This window comes from Bombyx mori, chromosome 6 (assembly GCF_030269925.1).
Source record: "Bombyx mori chromosome 6, ASM3026992v2".
Classification (NCBI taxonomy): domain Eukaryota; kingdom Metazoa; phylum Arthropoda; class Insecta; order Lepidoptera; family Bombycidae; genus Bombyx; species Bombyx mori.
The window spans coordinates 15,356,379-15,378,032 of NC_085112.1; the positions used below are offsets into that span (position 1 = coordinate 15,356,379).

The 21,654-nt window shown below is 38.3% G+C and overlaps 2 protein-coding genes across 5 annotated transcripts in view; one reads left to right on the forward strand and one right to left on the reverse strand.

Annotated features, from left to right (window-relative positions):
- The window catches only part of LOC101736572 (mitochondrial pyruvate carrier 1), a 497,008-nt gene that overhangs the window by 172,388 nt on the left and 302,966 nt on the right, over window positions 1-21,654 (reverse strand). The gene's annotated exons all lie outside the window — the stretch shown is intronic.
- On the forward strand, window positions 26-16,309 carry LOC101735381 (THAP domain-containing protein 5). Of its 4 annotated transcripts, none has more exons than XM_012690946.4 (10): window positions 66-225; window positions 750-867; window positions 1,423-1,621; window positions 7,688-7,792; window positions 8,055-8,204; window positions 9,462-9,569; window positions 10,419-10,550; window positions 11,135-11,299; window positions 15,311-15,448; window positions 16,072-16,309. In XM_012690946.4, the coding sequence occupies exons 2-10, from the start codon at window positions 788-790 to the stop codon at window positions 16,162-16,164; spliced, it is 1,170 nt and encodes a 389-aa protein (XP_012546400.1). In that variant the 5' UTR covers window positions 66-225; window positions 750-787; the 3' UTR covers window positions 16,165-16,309. The 4 variants fall into 4 exon arrangements, with proteins under 4 accessions (XP_004926842.1, XP_012546400.1, XP_021204095.1 ...); XM_021348418.3 differs by lacking the exon at window positions 66-225 and adding an exon at window positions 292-463; XM_004926785.3 differs by lacking the exons at window positions 750-867; window positions 1,423-1,621 and having other exon boundaries at window positions 26-225.

A 21,654-nucleotide genomic window follows, 5' to 3' on the forward strand; every position in this document is an offset into this window, starting at 1 on the left:
ACTTATAGGTCCTAGTTACTAGGTCCTTATATCCCTTAAAAAAATCTTCAACGCGGCAAATTCGATTTTCTACGACATCATTATGTGCTGTATTTCTATTTTTACCTAACTGCGTCTGCTTATCCAAAATTAGAACCGTGAAGCTTTGAAAGTCATTCCTCTCATACTTTTGTGTTTTAATTTTCTGTAAGATATTGCAAATTAAACATTGAATTATTGAAAATGGTGAGTGAAACCTTTTAAAGAAAAAACCTATTGGTTTTGTGTGATATGTGTATTGTAGGTTAGTGTCATTTTTAGACATTAGAACCAAAGTAGTCAGATGTCTTGATATCATTGTCAAATATCCACACGACGACGAAGAATGATAGCTGGGTGAATTTTAGTTGTGGAGTTACATATTCATTTATGTGCCAAAATGAATTCTATTTGGTCAAGAGTATGTCGTTTCGACAAATTATGGGTAGGACTGTTTTCACTACAAAATCACGCCTGACTACATATGTTTGCTAGCATCTTTATAAATTCTAGAATGACAAAAAGGATATTATTTATAATTTTTAAATTTTAAATTTAAATTTATTTTAGAAAATTTAATTTTAAATTTATAAATTTAAAATTTATTTGTGGTCTTTCCACGGAATACATAACTTTAAGGTTGGAATAGTAATGTAGCCAGCGCATGCGCGCCATAACTAGTATGATTCGAAAATCGTAACTCGACCGATTCATTCATTCACCGTGTTTAGTGCCCTACGGACTTCGGCGGACAAAGCTCTGTTTTAAAATGCCGTGTTGTGCAATTATAACTTGTCATACAAAAAGTCAGACCTCAAGTATAGAGCGAGGAGGTATATCTTTCCATCGGTAAGTCGAAAATACCATTTAATTACAATATTAATTGCCAAAAACATAAAAATATACTGATCATTATGAAACTCCAAACATGAACAACATTATTGCAAGAAGATAAAAAAAAATATACATTGCGCGATGTGTACACCATCAATCAATGCAGTGACCAAGTCCGCTTCCAATGTACTACACGCATTGCGTTCTCTACACTGATACATTGAAATTTCGGCCTCTGCCCTGATTGGCTGTGACGCGTGGAGCTAGTTTATCGATAGTGAGGTGACCATGTGGTTGAATAAAATCATCGACAGAATTCTCAACTATATTTACGTTTGACATAGATATTTTTTGTATTATTTTATGTTTAATTAATGATACCTAGTATATGTTTAGTTAAACGTATTTTGAGTAAATTAAATATTATAAAATAATAATCATTGAATAAATGTTAAGGAATAATATGAAGGGACTTAAAGATCTCTCATCTACGCGTATTTACTATATTGTCTAAATGTTAAAATCTAAAGAAAATGCAATTTGACTTATGCAATAAATTATAAATTTTAGGTTTCCTAAAGAACCTAACGCCAAGGAAAAATGGATTGACGTGACAGGTAGAGGAAACTGGATGCCGACAAAGAATAGTACTATTTGTTCTAAACATTTTGCGGAAAAAGATTTTATCATAAAAAAATCAGGGTATAGGTATTTAAAACCGGGGGCAATCCCAAGAATAAAAATTGTTCAGATTTGTTCAAGTTATTTGGTAAGTTTTGTTAAAATGTATTAATACTTTGTAGGAACTAAGTTCTATAATTTGCGGATTGCGGTTGAAGATGATGACTATGATAATGATAATAATAAAGAAGAGGATATTAACGCATTTTTCAATACCATCTCAGATTTTAGTAATCAAGTCATTAGCCGTATTGCAGGATATATGGCGCATACTTTAATTAAGAAACTGGATTGCGATATATGGATTGGAGCGCTATTGTTCAATAGTATAAATGGAGAACATTATTCATACTGGCTAAAGATAATGGTGGTTTGTTATATCCGTCAAAATAATTGATACTGATCTGTAAAATATCAAAATCTGTTATCTTATATCTTTAAACGAGCAATTCTTGTATATAAAGATATATATAATCTGAATCTCGGAAACGGCTCCAACGATTTTCATAAAATTTCGTATACAGGGGATTTCGGGGGCGATAAATCCATCTAACTATGATTTATTTTCAGAAAATGTTGTTTTATTTGTGTTATCAATAATCAACTATATCGATAAACAATATCGACTTTATCAAACACTAGCGTGTATGAACATTTTTATTCGTTTTTTGCGTTTGTGAGTGTCTATGCTTACGGGAGCTTAAGTTTGCGAACGAATATTTTTTGAGAGGCTATTTCAGCTTCGCCTTAACGTGTACGACGTACGTGAGCTCACGGGCCTCAAACCGAGAGTGTTGCCAGCGCTGGCCCTGGCAAGAGCTCTGCTTCGCAGAATCTACTATCACGTCGGAAAATCGAACGAATATCTGCCCTGAGATTTATGTATGGATGATATGTTGTGTGCGAAATATTTGTAATCATAGTATTGCGTATATGTGTAGAAATTAAAATACTGGGAGCTTAATAGTGGGAGTATACATTATTCATATTCGTATGTCGTATCACTCTTGTCAGAGCGGTCGTGGTCGTCATCCAGCATCATTGCTGTGGGCAGATGCTATGCGCCTCACGAGCAATCGCCACTCCTCCCGGCTTGTGGTTAAGCCTGGTACACTCATGCAAGCCATATGTTTACTCTAAGAGTGAGAGTCAAGCGACGACACTGGTCCTAATACAAAATTGAAGCGAAGGCCTTTCCAACATTAATTATACCTATTCCGTGAGTCTATCCATAGCATTGAAGTTGAAAATAGTGATCTAACTGGAGTACAAAAACAAGATTAAGATACGGAAAAATAAAGCATGCATACTAGGTATTGTTTTGATTAGATATTGTGTAGCTTCGGTTATCATTGAGTACGTGGAAACAGTGTGCTTAGTGCGAGTTTCTTAAAGTTCTCGATAGCGTAAAAGTTAAGCCAATTTTGTATGCAGTTAGATCAGCGCCCCCTAGCGGCAAACATACGCAAACGATCCCATTCCATACAAATATGAGCTAACTTTTACACTATCGAGAACGTTAAGAAACTCGCACTAAGCACACAGATCGATCGTCGACAACAGAAATACAGTAAGTTTTAACAAAGCACGTCGTTTATATACATGATATGTAACAGCTAAGTAGGTATGTGACACGGACATTTGCAAATAGGCCCCGGTTAAGGACTTTATTTTGGGTCAATAGGAAATCGCCGGACTTTCGCCCTCCACTGGAGATGGCGGGCGGGGCATGTTGCGGAGTAAAACCTCCTGTCGCTCAACAGCCCGCGTCCGAGCCTCGCATGAGACAGAACTCGTGAAAAGGCAAATGGGGGAGAGTGAAGCGTTTGGTGCGGAGTACGTCTCTCCCTTCACCCTCCCGACCGGACCGGCGGTCGTCGGCGCCACCACCAGCCCTCTCGGTCGATTACTAAGTACATGTCCAACTAGAAGTGCCATGCAATTTCGTTACCATGATGAAAAACCGCACCCCTTCTGTTTATTAATTCCGGCCGCTTTCTCTCTACTTGCTTTAATCTCATCAGTTGTTCGCAGTAGAGTTCAGAATCGATGGTGCTGCCTGGTGGTAACAGCTCATAATGAATAATGCCCTTCCAATCCCACCACACACACAGCATCACCTTGTTGCGAGTTAACCCGGGTTTCGCATCGGTCTGTGAAGCCTGACCGGCCTTTGACCACGACCTTTTTCACACTTTCTTGTCGTACGTGATCCACATTTCATCACCAGTTATCAGCTCCTTCAAAAATGGTTCTGTTTCATTACGTCGTAATAAAGAATCACAAATTAGTACACGGTTGATTAGGTTTCTTTCAGTGAGCTCGTGAGGTACCCAAATATCGAACTTTTTAGTGTTCCCAGTTTTTTTCAAATGCGCCAAAACTGTTTTGTGGTCAATTCCCAGTTCTTTAGCTACGTCGTAACTACCGATATGCCGATATTGCTCCACTTTTTCAAAAATGGCATCCATTTTATCCGTAATAGGGCGACCAGAACGACGTGCATCTTTGACATCAAAATTTCCGGATCGAAAATGCTTAAACCAAATTTGTGCTACTCTCACAGACACTGCACTAGGTCCGTAAATATCGCAAATTTTTTTCGCGGCTTGCGTTGCATTTTTACCTTTTTGTAGTAAAATTTTAAAATATATCGAATTTCTCCATTAGATTCACTCATCTTGACAGTACGATAAATAAATAAAAAATACACATTTTCCTAATTTGAATTTGGAATTATATTCTTTAAAATTTAAACTTTTAATGATACCTATCGAAACCAGCCAGATATAAATAGTATAGCCAAAGAGATTTTATTACAAGTTCATACATACTATAACGCGAAAAGACTTTTTCTCCAACCTATTATTTGGTTGGGTAGGGCGTTAAAAACATCCTTGGACCCACGGTCTGCTCCCAACATCTGCAGACACTCAAGTTCCACACACCCAGCGCGTGCCCCCTAGGCTCGGACATCTCGTCGAAGGTTCGGCCCCCCTGCCCGAAAAAAGGACACTTTATGAGTAGACAATGCGGAGTGTATGTACATCCATGACCTTGTTATGCACTTATAATACTAAATGGTAATATAATTATTGTATCAACGTGTTTAATTTGCGCGCTCGCCTACATTCGTTACGTGAAATTAATGCTCGGGTATACCGCATTCTGGATTTGTGTGTGTCCAACAAATTTCCTATCTGGATCGTGCTAAATCAGGACTAAATGGGTATCGTTCTGATTAAGAAATAAGCTTATTGTTTGCGTAAATGCGTCTCAAATTTCTTATCTGATAAAAAAGAAGATTCTAGATAAATCTATTCGTTCGCGCGTACGCTTCCAAGTCCCTGGAACAGCGATACTTTAAGAAAAATATTTTTCTTGTACGGAAAGTGTCGACATCTTGTAGCGGATGCTCCTAAATTTATATGTTGTTAAAGTTAAGACATTTAATTATCGTGTAACTAAACAACCAAAATAAAAAACTAATAAATCATACAAGTTTTTATTTGTTATAGACAAATTGATTAAATTTTATCAAATACTGGTTTCTTAACATTTACAAAATCCTTTATTAAAAATAAAATATAGGATAGGTAATAGGTTACTCTCATCAAGTTACAAGAGCAATGAGAAACTAATCGAAGCGAAGTCATCTAGTGGCCGATGCCCGTAAACATTTTTGTAGAGTGCATGAGTCGCTTATCTATTACTAGTTTAAGTGTATTATCTATGTACGCTTCTACTGATATATTTTAGGTTTGAGACTGAGATACTTGAAACATGATCGGTTTTTGTTTTTACCGTGTAGACATAGGGATTTCTTTCATCGTATTATGGAATTCCGAGTACTAAATTTTATCCTAAACTTCAGATTATTTTGGCGTTCGTTTTTACTAAATAAACATGCAATTTTATAGTGATAATTAAATTTAATATTGTAATTAAAATGATTTTAACAACGTTCTTTAGTTTTTTAATCTATGATTTCTCAATACGAAACATTAAATTCTATTGTCTTGTTTCGGTTAATAATACAATTTGTGAAACTATATTTATCATCAAATTCTTCGTACTAGTGATCCCGCAGTAGTCGAAATTCGACTATATTTAATTAAAATTGTAAGCTTGTACACTATTATGATTCTATTTTCAAAGACTATTTCATAAATCACAAATTTCGCCAAGACAACACTGTAGAAAAATATTAATAAAGACAAACAATATTTAAATCTATTCTCAACTTGACCCCAACGTCAAGAACAAAAGTTTGACAATAAATAAATAGTATGCATGCGTGTGTGCGTCAAATACATGGTAGTGTGTGTAATGTTTTCTTTATTGATTTATTGTACCTGTGAAGCATTATTTAAAATTTAAATTATTTAAAATTAGCATTGTGCACTTCTTCTCTATATTCTCTATAAGTGTGGAAAATTTCATACCCCCTCCGTCCGCGCAATTTTCGTAAAAAGGGATACAAAGTTTTTACTTCATGTATTAATATATAGATTTCAAATGTCAGATGTATTTTTTTTTATCAATGTTCATGTATGTCATTGTTGTTTCAGCTCGCATTACTATTATTCATTACTTCGACATTTAATATCTATATATTATTTCAGAATAAAATGAACATATCTGTTGATGTTTGTAAATTAAGTTCTTTGCCAACCAGCGGCTCCGGTTTAGCGTCGTGTGAAAAGCGCGCGAAAGTTGTTGTCGGAATTAATGTTTGCATTGCGAATTTGCGAGACGTATTAGGTTATGTTGATTCAGGATTTAATTATTTGTAAGAAAATATAATTAAATTTGGACGAGGAAATTATTTTGGAGAATTCTATCGCAAGAGTGTTAGGTATTTTTTTTTTTAAATAGCCAGTGTTTTCGTGTATAATGTATTTAATGTAGGTTAAAATAGTTAAAAATAATATTCATTTATTGTCACTATAATATTATTTCCGATTTTTCATATACAGTTTTGGCTGGCACGAAACGTTACAAATGATTTAGTGAAAATAAAAACAGCGAGATATATAATTAAAAGTACCTTAAAAGTACTTTTAATTATATATGTCCACGATTTGCGCAAACCTAAGAAAATACTAATATTCATCTGCTTATATAAGTATGAATGCTTATAGTTTTGTTCGTTTAGATAATTGAAATTGAGTTGATTACTTTCAACTCGATTGTTTTTTGTTGTAGTTCCAGTTTCTGTTTGAGATAGTATCTTTCATGTTCGTGTAATGTTTCATGTTTATTGTTATCGATGGTCAAGTTAGGTTTCGGTTATTTATATATATTTCTACTATATTTATTTTATTATATTATTTATATTCCTCTCGACCGGGTATCCGTAAACGTATTCCACGGCGTTAAAAAAAAAAGGTTCTGGTTCACGTATCGTTAGGTAGGGTGGTGTAGCATACCTCGAGGAAAGAGATCAAAATCTCAAACTTATGCCTTAAGTCTCACACCATAAATAAGAGAAAAAGGGAGTCGCATTTCGATCGATTAAGCTCGTTTCCTTCTCCTTGCGTCGATAATTCTCAATGCTGAGGGTCGTGGCCTCAAAAAGCTATTTTGGAAAAATACAAATGGTGGAGCCCCGCGTCTTTTCACGGCAGTGTTTTTGGAAGAGATTTACTTCTTCGAGACTGCTGAAGCCTTATTTGGGTCCGGCCATTGACTTAAATACGCACATACGGTGCTAGAAAATCACTTTTGCAATTTTCGTTAACACTTATGAGAATATACATTTTTTAATAGTTATCAGTGAGATTTTTTACTTTTACTGATGAAATTTAAAGTTTTAGTTTAAATAGGTATTATCATTTTTATTTCTTTAGTCTATAGTTCATATAATAAGATGTTGAATTTTCCAACGTTTCTCCTGAAAAAAATACATAATTTTCGTAAGTCACGTTATCGCACCGTATTTGCGATATATCGATGGGTCCGGCTAATTAACCGCCTCCCGACATTCGGTGGTGACTGTTTTACGGAAAGGTCGAACTCCAATTCAATCCTCCTAATTTCTCATCCATGGCAGAGTTAAAGTTATGCTCGATTTAGAGCAGCTGAATTAGCACTGCGACGACTGTCGTACCAAAATATTAATTTTAACATTTGCTGTATAACCTTTTTTCAGTCGGAACCAGAGCAAACTCAGGGTGGTGGAGGTGGTGAGGGTGTAGCACCAGCATCAGCGCCTAGTGAGGAACAACCAACGTTCGTAGTTGTAAAGATAGAAACGGTAAGAGAGATCATGGAAAAAAAAATGTCGAAATTCTTCTAAAAATTATCATAGCGTAGCAGTATATCCATTTTATTTTGCAATAAATACGTCTATTATTTTCTTTTCTTATAATATCAGTCCTTACGAACAGGAAATCTGTTGTAAAGTATTTTATTTTATTTTCTAATAAATCAAATATCAATTCAATATAGCGTATTGTACTAGGTACATTTTATAATATTCGTTAAAGAGTTCAAGACGTCATAAATCTCTCCTCTAGTTCGAGCCTATCTCAGCCGATGCTGAAACAGAGCAGCCCGAAGGAACAGAGAAGGAAGCCTCAGCAGACAAGCCGGTTGAGAACAATCAAACAGAAACAAAGGCTGGCAACACTGATGACGTCATCGACAATAACGCACCGGCCATCAAAGTGAGTGGAGCGCACACCGCGTGTGACAGGCGTAACTCCTATAACGCGGCACTTGTAAAACACGGTTTCAATATAACGCGGTTTTTTTTTGCCTTTGTAGGCAGACGAGCATATGGCCCACCTGATGGTGAGTGGTTACCGTCGGCCATGGACTTCGGCAATGCCAAGGGCAGAGCCAAGCCGCTGCTTACCGCTTAATACTCTCCACAAGTCTCGTTTGAAGAAGGACATATCATAGCGGTCGGGAAACACCATGGGAGCTCATTCCATAGCCATCATTCCATACGAATGATCGCGTTATACGAGAAACGCCTAGAAGGCTTTGTTGATTTGTGTTTGTTGGACGCACCAGACCAGCTGTGAGCTTGTGCGAGTCTTTTAACTTCTCGATCGCGTAAAAGTTAACGTCAACGTCACTCCAACTCCATACATATTTGAGTTAACTTTTACGCGATCGAGAAGTTAATAAAGTCGTACTAAGCTCAAAGGTCTATTCGCTGTTAGTATAAAGGATTGATCGCTGCAGCGAATATCAAACACGTCTTTACTATTCAAATACTTATTTATTACTGTCTTATATCTTATTACACCACACGCCCCACCAAAATAGAAAAAAAATTACATATAATTAATATTTTTTTTATTTTATTTAACTACAGTTTGGTTCTATTCTTATGTACAACTTCTTCTTTATTATTACGTAAAAGTTTCACATTAGGATCCAAATCTTCCTCCTCCAAAGCTCCTTATTATAAAAATATTAATTTTAAGTTTTATTCGAAGTATAAAGAAAATAAAACTGAAGGTTTCGCAACAACCCACGGTCAATTGGTAACGTGCGTGGTACACTTCATTCACGGTTGTTTGCATAAGAGTTAGTGTATTGCGCAAACGAACGCTCTGAGATCGCGGTCAATGAATGATAAAAAAATGTAATTTTTGTACGTTATTACAAAGTTAAGTCATACACTGTGCATTACTAATAAAAATCTTACGTTACGGACGTTTTTTCCCGGTGAGGGTACCCCTCCGCATAGTCCCATAAGGAACTTCGTTCCAAAAAAAATTGGCTACGATCTACCGGGTTGATCACCTCTGAAATAATATCGTATAAGGAAATACACATGTAGGGAATAAACATGTAGTGTGTTTTAAATTTACCAGTAAATCAGACGACTCATAAAATGTCAATATTAACAAATTCAACAGAGCATTCCGTCTCGTCCACAAATTTGATGTAAATCTTGTTTGGGTTAGATTGAGGGAGACTGGCAGCAAAGGGAGAAGGAGCTCCTCGAGAAGATCAACGAGCTGGAGAAGGTGAAGAGCGACACGGCCGAGAGCGGACTCCGCCTCGAGCTCAAGGTAACCTCGGCACTCCTCATGTACAGCCCTCCCGTGACACTCAACGCGCATTGGAACTCACATCTTCTTCTTCTTTCTGGTCGTTCCCTCAATGCTGAGGATCGTGACTGTATGTCAATCTTCTCCACTCGGTCCGGTTCTGCGCCATATGTACCGCTCCCCGTATCTGGCCTCCAGTCACCTCCTTGAGTTGGTCCACCCAATTCCCCTATACTTCGCTTGCTTTTGGGTTTCCTCAAGTTAGGCAGTACAATGCTACCAGTAGTCCTAGTTTCACTGTCCGCCTGGTAGTCTACAGCACAGTGCCCAGTCGCATATTTCCCACCATGCATCCTGGGTTTGCGATGGCGCCGAGGGTCAGTCGGATCGCATGACATACTAACACAACTTGCGGACATAATATTCATACAGGTTTCTTGGGAAAATAGTGCAGTGGTTTCCCCTTGCCTTCTGCACCAGATATTTTAGGGGTTATTTGGACCCCAAGGTCACTGTAACCTCTTCCGACTGGTTGCCCGGTCAGGTGTATGGTTATACCGCCAATGCTCGGTCGCCAGAGCCTCGTCCGTTATCCAGCAGGGAGCACCACGACACGGTATACGCCATGCCGTCGCCATCCGGCGCGTGCAGGTGAGGTTGACAGTTGGGCCGGATCAGATGTGGTTTCCGTTCTCCCCGTTCTCCCCAAAACTCACATATCAACATTAAAATTTAATATTACAATTACCTCTAATGCAATGTCCGCGGCCCCTTTATGATGAAAGATATAGTGGTCGAGGCTCTTAGAAAATTGGTTAATTGGTAAGGGAAAACACTTTTTCAGTTCACTAATGTTGTTTATTGCGACAGGTGAAAGAGGAAGAGATAGACTTGCTCAAGGCGAGGGTCAAGAACTTGGAGACGGAGTTGCAGGCGGCCCTGGCCAAGCCCGGGGGGAAGAACCAAGACATCATCAACAGCATCAAGCTGCAACACGAGGAGGTACGGGCTGCGGGGACTTGTTGTGATACTTTAAGGCTTTGTTACGTGCGAAAACACTATTTGACCGATATCAACTCATGTGAGCACTCGTGAGCACTCATGAACATTAACGTTATATCAATAAAATTTCAATGTCGTCACAATTGGTATACAATGCATTTAAATATAATGTGCTTGGACTTTTTTTTATTGCTTAGATTACTGGAGCCCATAGACATCTACAACGTAAATGCGCCTCCCACCTTGAAACATTAGTTCTAAGGTCTCAGTATAGTTACAACGGCTGCCCCGCCCTTCAAACCGAAACGCATTACTGCTTCACGGCAGAAATAGGCGGGGTGGTGGTACCCACCCGCGCGGACTCACAATACGTCCTACTACCAGTAAATTCATTCAGTAAATTCACCCAGAACATTCATGAGCACACCGCGCTTAGTGGGTATTAGATTTGAAATCATTTAACATATTACGATTGATTCTTAAACGTTACTTTACAATATTTATGTTCACCCATGAGCACGTTTTAAGTACCCCTAATAAATTATCGATATCCAATTTTATCTCGGAAATCTTTCCAACCACAGCTCCTGAGCAAAGCGAGAGGCATGATCTTCGACAAGACGAAGCTGGTCAAGAATCAGGAGTTGCAGATAGAAGCTCTGACCACGCAAGTAGCGTCGCTGAAGGACATCAACCAGATCACTAAGGATCTGCTGGAGATCAGGAATTCTGAAGTTAAGGCCATGGAGGTGAGTGCTGTCTCTCACCTACCCGACCTTCGAACCTCTGGGTTTTTTTATTGCTTAGATGGGTGGACGAGCCCACCTGGTTTTAAGTGGATACTGAAGTCCATAGACATCCACAACGTAAATGCGCCACCCATCTTGAGATAAGTTCTAAGGTCTCATGTATAGTTACAACGGCTGCCCCACCCTTCAAACCGAAACGCATCAGCTTCACGGCAGAAATAGGCAGGTTGATGGTACCTACCCGTGCGGACTCACAAGAGGTCCTACCACCAGTTCACAATAGGTCCTACCACCAGTTCACAATAGGTCCTACCACCAGTTCACAATAGGTCCTACCACCAGTTCACAATAGGTCCTACCACTAGTTCACAATAGGTCCTACCACCAGTTCACAATAGGTCCTACCACCAGTTCACAATAGGTCCTACCACCAGTTCACAATAGGTCCTACCACCAGTTCACAATAGGTCCTACCACCAGTTCACAATAGGTCCTACCACTAGTTCACAATAGGTCCTACCACCAGTTCACAATAGGTCCTACCACCAGTTCACAATAGGTCCTACCACCAGTTCACAATAGGTCCTACCACTAGTTCACAATAGGTCCTACCACCAGGTTGCAGAGAGCGTCGTGAGGCCAAGGCCAACGATGTTTCCGGTTACAATGTATCCGGACTTCGATGTCGGAGACTTTATGGGGTTAAAATGCAATCAATTTCATCGAAAAATCAGCCATCAAATATTTTTTATGTCCAACTATTAAAAAATGGCAGCCCTTTAAAAACTTTTGTAGCCGAAGCACAGGTGCATGTGTTAATTTAACAATACCTACCCAAGTATAGGTGTTAGAAACACAAAAGAGGTCCCATATGTTAGCTAACAAAGAAGCCGAAAAAAAATAGATTATTAAATCTATTTTTTTTGGCTTCTTTGTTAGCTATTCTTATTATTAAACAAGACAAAAAACTTGAGTAAAAGATAAAAAAAAAATTACGAAAATATTTTTTTTCATATATTGTTTTTTTTTCAGATTGTTAACTATAAAAAAAAACAATGTGCTAACCTATCCGTTTTTTATTTATTTTGAATAATACAGGATATTTGCCAAAAATGCACATTAAAATCTTAGCTCTAAGCTAGATAGTTTAGGAGCTATGACAGTATAAACATAGCCACTTCGAAAGCATGTTTTTCCTGAGAAATTAAATAAAAAAATAATTATTGATAGGATTGCATTTAATTTGGCAAAAAAGTTACAGAAACTGTTCGAAGTGACCTCCTCGCCTCTGCAGACATGCTGTTGCTCTTATTGCGACATGTTGCGTAGAGCGCTGGATCATCGCCCTGTCTTCTTTTAATTCATTCCCTGTTCGAATGATGTTTGCGATTAACTCTTCTCTTGTGTTAGGCACGTTTACGTATACTTTTTGTTTCATTGTGCCCCACAGACAAAAATCTAGGGGCGTTAAATAAGGCGAGCGTGGCGGCCATGCGATTGTTCCACCGCGCCCAACTCACGGCGAATACTGCGCGTTTAAATGATTTCGCACAAGTAATGCAAAATGTGCGGGAGCACCATCCAGTTGCAGAATCATTCTGTTTCTGTAGGCCAATGGTAACTCCAATAGAGCATCAAAAAAGTCCGATTCCAGGAAATTCAGGAACCTTGGACCATTCATTGTTTCTGGTAAAATGATTAGTCCAACAAGGACATCGTTAATCAGTCCTGCCCAAACATTGACCGAAAATTGGTGCTGAAAAGAACTTGGTCGGATTGCATGTGGATTTTTTTGAAGCCACAGATGTTCATTGCGGTGGTTCGTATACCCTGATCTTGTGAAAGTGGCCTCATCGGTCCACATAATTCTTTTTAAAAAAATTGGAGTAGATCGTGTTTTTCTTTAAATCCACGAACAAAAAACTTCTCTTCTTGTATAGTCAGGTTCCAGTATTTCTTGTACCCTACGAAAATGGTAAGGATGCATCCTTCTCTTTTTAAAACTCTCCACACTGTCCATTAGTTAAATTTAGCCGACAGGCTATGAGCCTGATGCTCAGGCTAGGGTCTTGAGTAATTAGTCGCAATATTTCTTGCTCATCTTGGGGCGACAAAACACGAGTACGTTCGTTAGCGCGTCTTCTTATTCCATTTTCGGCAAGTCGCAAATGAATTCTAATGAAAATGCGAGCAGCATTCGGTGTTCGCCTAGTGGGAAATCTGCGTGCATATTCTGTAACAGCTCTATTTGCATTCCCGTTACACAATCCATACACAAAATGGATGTCAGCGATGTGCTGGCTTGAGTACTCGTCCATTGTAATGCACGACAATCAACAGTTAGTCCAAAAACAAAACAAAAATGTAACAAAAGTTTAACAACAAATAACAGTAACGTACAGTATAGTAAGCGGCACGTAAGTTGGCAAGGTTTTGGTGTAGTGGGGGTAATGTCGCGCATAGTGCACATTGCAACAAAAAAATGGTCACTTTTATTGCCCGCATATAATTTAATTTAATTTTATTTTATTTTTTATTTGCCATTATTTGTTTTTAAGCCTTTGTGTTTAGAAGAAAGTTAAAGAAAAGAGAGAAATTCGTCAAGTGTATTAGGTGTTATAAATAAAATACAATTAAAAGTTAAGAAGTTTATTTAAAAAAATATACTTAATATTAAAAATTATGTGTTGCCGTCGTCACTATCATTTTCTAATAGTGCTACCCCTTGGATTAAATTTATGGTAGCACCTGAGCTGATGAAAGGAGTTGGCTCCTCATCGTCGACATAACGAAGAGTCGCTGTCGTCACTGGCGTAAATAATAAAACACTCAGTGACTGAATCAACTATATGGTGATTGATATTTGGTCCTGGCATTGCAAACAAATTTAAAAGAATAACACTCATAACAAAAACTAAATTTAAAACAATAATAACAACTCGTAATAAAAACTCATTATAAACAAAGGGTTCCTACAATTTTGTCCTACAAACTTTTGGAACGTGGACGCGGTGCGGGAGGGGAGGGTCGACTGACTCACCAATCGCGCGCTCGGAACGGTGCTACGTCTTTCCCCGCATCCCGCTTGACAACCAAAGAGACCTAAAAAACGACTTTTGCGTATCTAACGACTCTTGCCAAGTTACGTGCTGGGGAATATAAGTAGTTTTAAAACAGCAAACGAGTGAAACGAGCGTTATCACGACGCAGAGCGAGGGACGACTGGTCGCCTGCACAAGTGCACACTGCACCCTTTTTACCTGGAAGCAGCCCCTATTCTGCTTACTCACACTATTGGCCCTTTCGTTTTTTTACCTGCACGTACAAAGAATGCTATTGTTAAGGATTGAACTTAGTGTGGATTCTTTGAATTATTGAAGAATTTTGTCTCACCCAATGAAATTGGAAATTAATTGTGTGAATTATCAAGTGTTGAATTATCTAATATCGGATTACAAGCACTTTGAAGAGTCACATTCAAACTATCATAGCGTCTAAACTATCTAGCTTAGAGCTAAGAATTTAATGTGCATTTTTGGCAAATATCCTGTATTATTCAAAATAAATATAAAAAGGATAGGTTAGCACATTGTTTTTTTTTTACAGATAACAATCTGAAAAAAAACCACAATAAATGAAAAAAAATATTTTTTCGTAAATTTTTTTTAATCTTTCACTCAAGTTTTTTGTCTTGTTGTTAAATCTATTTTTTTTTGGCTTCTTTGTTAGCTAACATATGGGATCTCTTTTGTGTTTCTAACACCTCTACTTGGGTAGGTATTGTTAAATTAACACATGCACCTGTGCTTCGGCTACAAAAGTTTTTAAAGGGCTGCCATTTTTTAATACTTGGATATAAAAAATATTTGATGGCTGATTTGTCGATGAAATTGATTGCATTTTAATCCCATAAAGTCTCCGACATCGAAGTCCGGACACATTGTATATTCAAGGCTTGTTTAGTTGTCATCTCAATACTGAGTCGCCCCCTGACCCTCGATGTGTACTCAGGACCGCTTCCAAGCGATGGAGGCGCGCTACAAGGCGGAGAAGGAGCGATACGACCTGGTGCTGAAGCGCGCCCAGACCAGCACCACCATCAACGACGACCTCAAGAAGGAGTACGAAACTCAACTCGCTATATTTAAGGTGAGCCTTTGTGAGATGTCCCCCCCCGCCCTCCTGATGTCGCCGGGGTAGGGGACGGTGTAGGAAGTCGAGCCAGCAATGTAAAGCGTACAAAACTATGCGGTCGTCCGATACCGTACATTAATGGAAAATGACAATTAATATTAAATGTGGGTGTACGGGCCAGCGCGCACATCATATAACATACCGATGCTTTTTACATGAAAGTCATTAATTTTTTTTTTTATGTCCAAAACAAATTACAACCATAGAAATTATAAGTTTAAATGTTTAACATAATAATCTGGATTGCAATTCAAAACAGGTGCATACAGAAAAAAATTAACTACTGAACAGATGCCTCAATACTATTTATATACATATATACACATTTTCGAGTGAGTTCGAGTTTGTAAATGAGTGAATGTTACTGATGACTACCCTCCCGTTTGGGTCTGGACAGCGGTTAGGCAGGTTCGTGATGTCCGTGGACTCCATTAGCCACTCAACAAACACAAGCGAATTCAAGTAGAACGCTCATAATTAATTCTTCATTTCTAATTCTTAGAAAATATCACACTGAATCTTAAACTGTAGATTGTTAATTGAAATACGATGCGATAATATCTTTTTTAACTCTGCAGGAATTGAGAGAGAAATACGAACAAAGAGTGAAAGCTCTAGTCGCTGAAAACGAGAGGCTGAAAGCTCCGACTCAGGGCGGAAGCTCGACGTGATCCTGTTACAAAGATTATTTGCAAAGACTGTCTTGTTAGATTGCAGTTTTTATGATTACGATTTTTTTTTCTTATACATATAAATGTATCCGATGATTTTATATATTTTTTTAATGAGACAAATAAATTAAATTGAGTATTCTTCGTATTTTTATTAATTATCTGTGTGTTTAGTGTGAGTTTTTTAACGTTGTCGATAGCGTGAAAGTTAACTTAAATTTGTATGGAATTGCAACGTTTGCTTACGTTTGCCGCTAGGGGCGCTGTTCCGACTCCATACAAATATGAGTTAACTTTTACGCTATCGAGAGCGTTAAAAACACCCACTAAGCACACTGCACACGCAGCACGTGGGGTGCTTTTCAGGATATTATCAAAATAACCCTTCTACTCATATCTTTTCATAAAATATTTATAACTACTGATACCATGCACCCCACGCTTTTTTTTATAATAAAATCATTTTTTCTTACACTATTTTTAATTCAAATTTATTAAAATTTATTTTCTATTTTTTTGTTTTATTTATTTCTATAAAAGCGCATTTTGTTAGTTCTTTTAAACTATTATTTATTTAATCTTTCCACTTGACACTATGGCGCCATCTTAATTGGCTCTCTTTTAGCGGACACTTTCAATACACTGAAATGTACCTCTGCAATTGCCGTTATATAAAAAGTCAATGTTGCGTCTATTTCTTAAGCCGAATTTACATTACGAAATTAGTGGCGTGAAATTAATTTCGTGACATTAGTTTTACCAACAGTTTCACGTGTAATTTAATACTTTCGTAATGCATGCATTAATTTCATGCATGTAAATTAGTTTCGTGCCCTGCGCGATTTTTTGGTGAAATTAGTGTCATGCAAGTAATTTCATAGTGTAGACGCGACGTGAAACTAATGTCGCGAAAGGGCCTGCGCTATGCGGACGTGTGTATTGTTAGTTCGGACGCGTTTCAAACGTTGAAAATGGCAAACCAACGATGGAGTACAGAAAAAAAATACAATTCATTAATGAATATCAGCGACAAGAGTGTCTCTGGGACCCGAAACACCTACAATATAAAAATAGGCATGCCCGAGATGCGGCCTACAAAATAATTATGGAAGCCATGGAGATGCAATATGTCAAAGAAGCATATATATAAGCATTTCTTTAGCTACATTGAATATAGCAAAATATAGCTTTGATGCTGAAGGCGCCATGGTTACTGCGTTACTGTGGATTTCGCGACACTAATTTTTTAACGAAATTACTTTCGCATATATCGAAACTACTTTCGTGAAACTGAGCTCAACATGCATGACACTAATTTCGTAATGTAAACTCGGCATTAGAGGTATCTTGAGCTGGCCAAGAAAATGAATAAATGCGTTAACTTCTTCAAATACTCATTATATTATTTTTAAATATTTTGCAAAATAGAATTGACATGCGCGTCCATATTTTTTCTTCGTGTAATAATTCTCGAATAGATTAAGTGTATAATCTATGGTAATAATTTTAAATTTTGACAATTGATGCCACTATTGCGTTTCCTGATTTGTGATTGGTTCGTGCGATATGACGTCATCGTTGGCCAATCACAGCCATCATTGTATGACGCAACGTTGATTCGTTAACATACAAGCTGAAAGGAAATTAATAAAACGTTCCTTTTCGTAACACCATCGCTCGCGTCTTCTTCCTCAACAACACTCAAATGAAAATGAAATACGAGTGAAGGTAAATCATCTCGGATTTCGCGCGTAAATTCGTTGACATAATTTACTGTTATTCGTCGAAATTTGGCAAGCGTCGATGAAATAACTCCTTAGTCGTTCGCGACCACGAAACCTGTAAAATACTCGAAGCGTCAGAAATAAAATAATGACAACAACAAACGCGAGATGAAACCGTAAAAGTATTTTTCTTGTGAGTCTGGGAAAACAGAAAAAAAAACCGCCGGCTGCGATTTTTTATTTTATTTTTTGATACAAACATTTTGTTTGATGAAATTTTATTTTTTTAATTTTTTTGTTGCTTAGATGGATGGACGAGCTCACAGCCCACCTGGTGTTAAGTGGTTACTGGAGCCCATAGACATCTACAATGTAAATGCCGCTACCCACCATGAGATAACAGTTATAAGATCTCGGCTGCTCCACCCTTCAAACCGAAACGAATTACTGTTTCACGGCAGAAATAGGCGGGTTGGTGGCACCTACCCGTGCGGATTCACAGAGGTCCGTAATACGTAATTATGTGGTAGAATTGTGAGTCAACATGGAAATACCATACTGGCTATCTTTACCACGGAGTAGTATCGTATTCCAGTTTGAATGGTAGCGCAGTCGGTATAAAACAAATAAGACTTCGATCTTAACTGTTCTTGAGTTTGTTTGACTATCTAGAGCAACAAAAAAGTCAAACTCAAAACGACAACTCATACCGGCGTTTCTCTATTCCGCCATTTCATGCGACCGCGTGGTAGCCATTTTGGAAACGCAACAAGGTGAATATTATTTATGACTTCCGTTTGATACGCATTGTCCCGCGAGCGCGCCCGTAGTGATTAATAGTTGTGAAACAGCAGTTTTAATGCTTACACGATAATAAATTTCGAATACCACCTTTTTTTTGAATTATTGTTTTATTTTTCCGAACTTTGTAATGTGCCTATTGTTACTTGACTATTGATGATAATTTAAAGAACTTTTATTCTTTTGATATTCAGTAGCTTGATACGCGTATCTATCGGGTTTTGATGTTTAATGTCGTACTATTCGTTTTTCTCAATAGATATGTAATGCTAAGAAAAACTATCGTGTCATATGACTACGATTTGACAATGTATTTTATTCAATTTTGTTTGGCTATTTAAGCTCGTTTACATCTGAAATTCAGGTGCCAGGAGTAATAAAGTTTCAACTGAATTACTCATGTTTGGCAGGTGGTGGCATCTCTTAATGCGTCATTTAATACACAGCCCAGTATTCATTAGACGGCATACACATATTTATATGTAGGGTATTTATGGACCTATATACGAAAAAAATCAGTCTACGCGCCCTTATTCACCTCGATCTAATTATGTCGAGATCCTCAGGCCGTGAGCCCAGACCTAGTCAAATTAACCGTTTTAATTCAACCTAACCGGCGAGGCGGGGCTTTATTGAAATATTCTGTACGTGAGTTTAATTTGCGGTCTAGTTAACGAATACACGATTTTATGGAGCCGCCTGAGGGATTCGGGAAAATTTGCGAAATTCTCTATGATCTTTTGATGATCGAACCATTCATTAAGTGAAATATGTGAAGCGATCTAGTGCGTGATACGAGTTTAAGTTATATCTGAGCATTCGTTAATGGAGATATTTAAAAAAAATGCACTTTGGAATACTAAGTTGACACCTGAGTCTTAAATATTATCTATGATGCCAAGTAGTTTTACAACACCGCACAGGTTATTAACTTTTTTTTTTCCTACCTAAGCTGATAGCCTTGAGAGGCTATTTCAGCGTAAACTTAACTAGGAGGTGAGCTCACGGGGCTCAAACCAGAGTTCTGCTAACACTGGCCCTAGCAAGAGCAGTGCTTCGCAGAATCTACCACCGGATCGGAAACGCGATCCATTGAGATGATCCGGCAAGAAACTCAGTGGGCTGTGTCTATGGGTTAATTCGCTCGTCGAGCGCTTCGTCGCAAGCGACGGGCGACGTCGATTATTTACCATTCGGTCTACAGGATCGGGTATGTAATTCCCAGCGGCCACGACAAGAGGGTTCTCGTGTCGTGCCGCCTTCTCAAAGTTGCGTAATGATGCCCACTGTAGATACTTACTGACTGAGTCAAGCTTCAGGTCATCATGGAGATTCACTTCCATAGGAATCATCCGACGGCTATCCTGCAAAAACGGGATTGAATAACTTGAAGGGTTTTTTTTTTATTGCCTTGATGTGTGGACGAGCTCACAGCCCATCTGGTGTTAAGTGGTTATTGAAACCCATAGACATCTACAACGTAAATGCGCCACACACCTTGAGATACAAGTTCTAAGGTCTCAGTATAGTTACAACGGCTGCCCCGTCCTTCAAACCGAAACGCATTACTGCTTCACGGCAGAAATGGGCAGGGCGGTGGTACCTACCCGTGCAGACTCACAAGAAGTCCTACCATCAGTAAAGTTTCAAGTTTCAAGTTGGTGCGAGCCGCGTGAGCGAACACTACACTTGCTTATGTCATGACGGGGCGTATGTAGTTTTGTAGAGTGTCACCTTATTTCGAAGGGACAATTTGCCTCGCTTGCAAATCATAGGGTAGAGACGTCCTAATATGAAGGCGGCACGGCGCGTACCGTTTTGATGTGGGGACGGAATGTCATCTCTCTGTTGAGGGTGACGCCTAGATATTTGACCTTCGAGGCCCACGGTATGGGCTCGCCAAAGAGAGTGATGGGCTAACGGCGGAGGTGTTAACGCGTTTATTACGGAGTGGGCTGCTCGAAGTGGTGTACGGAGGGCGACCACTTTTGAAGAGCACCACTGTCCCATGGTGGTTACTGCGATCTGGAGTCGCCAATGCAATAGCGAATTCTTCCTACACGAGTAGTAGATAGCCGTGGCATCGGCAAAAAGCACTAGATGGGTCTCCGGAGACCACGGATATCATTGATATAGAAACTAAATAATAACGGGGAGAGCGCGGAGCCTTGCCTTGGACTCCGGCAGTCAGTTGACGGGGACGAGAGCGAGTTCCCTCAACTCGATATCGAAACGAAGGCTTCGACAAGAAGTCTCGTATGATGAGCTGTTTATTATGCTGTCACGACTTGACTACTCAACCGAGCGCCACGAAATTTTGCATACACATTTTCAGAGGCACAAAAAAAGACATAGGGTACCCATCACCCAGTAAAAAGTACCATTCCCTTACATTTTTCTAAAGTAACACTAGCGAAGTCACCTCAAAAAATTACTAAAAATGAAATTTCGAATATCATCAAACTATAGTTGATTCCATATTACTTGTTGAATTTTAAAATAAACACTGTAGTTATGTAGAATATTCAATTCTCTCAACTATTCATCGTTACATTTGGGCAAAAAACAAAAGATTTAATAACGAAGAGGTGAAAGCGAATATCACACAGATTAGTTAAGTTTGATGGCTTATCATCTCCAATTTCAAAGTATAAATTCAGTTAATTTAAGGGTTCTGTCTAGTTCACGTAACTTCGTTAATTGGATCACTGCCCGCCGCAGGTTAGACCCTGGATTGGTACAGATTAGTTCTCTATAGTCGAATCTTCAATTTAAATGTGGGACGTTCACCTTATTTTATTTTTGACTTGACTTTAATTAGATTTAGGAAATGAAAAGAAAGATTGCTTGAGGGGGATTTTTTGTTATAATTTGAAGAGAATCTGGTTTGGGTTGTTTATTGGTTTTATAAGAGGAGAAGCTGTTTGCTAAATAATATAGTGACGGGAATTCATTCTCCAGTTAA

Bases quoted from the DNA above. Each gene is read 5' to 3' on its own strand.
- LOC101735381 (XM_021348418.3), top strand. From the start codon at position 409: ATGTGCCAAAATGAATTCTATTTGGTCAAGAGTATGTCGTTTCGACAA. The intron at 7,793-8,054 runs GTAAGAGAGATC...TCTCTCCTCTAG, and splicing joins TAGTTGTAAAGATAGAAACG to TTCGAGCCTATCTCAGCCGA. The intron at 8,205-9,461 runs GTGAGTGGAGCG...TGTTTGGGTTAG, and splicing joins ATAACGCACCGGCCATCAAA to ATTGAGGGAGACTGGCAGCA.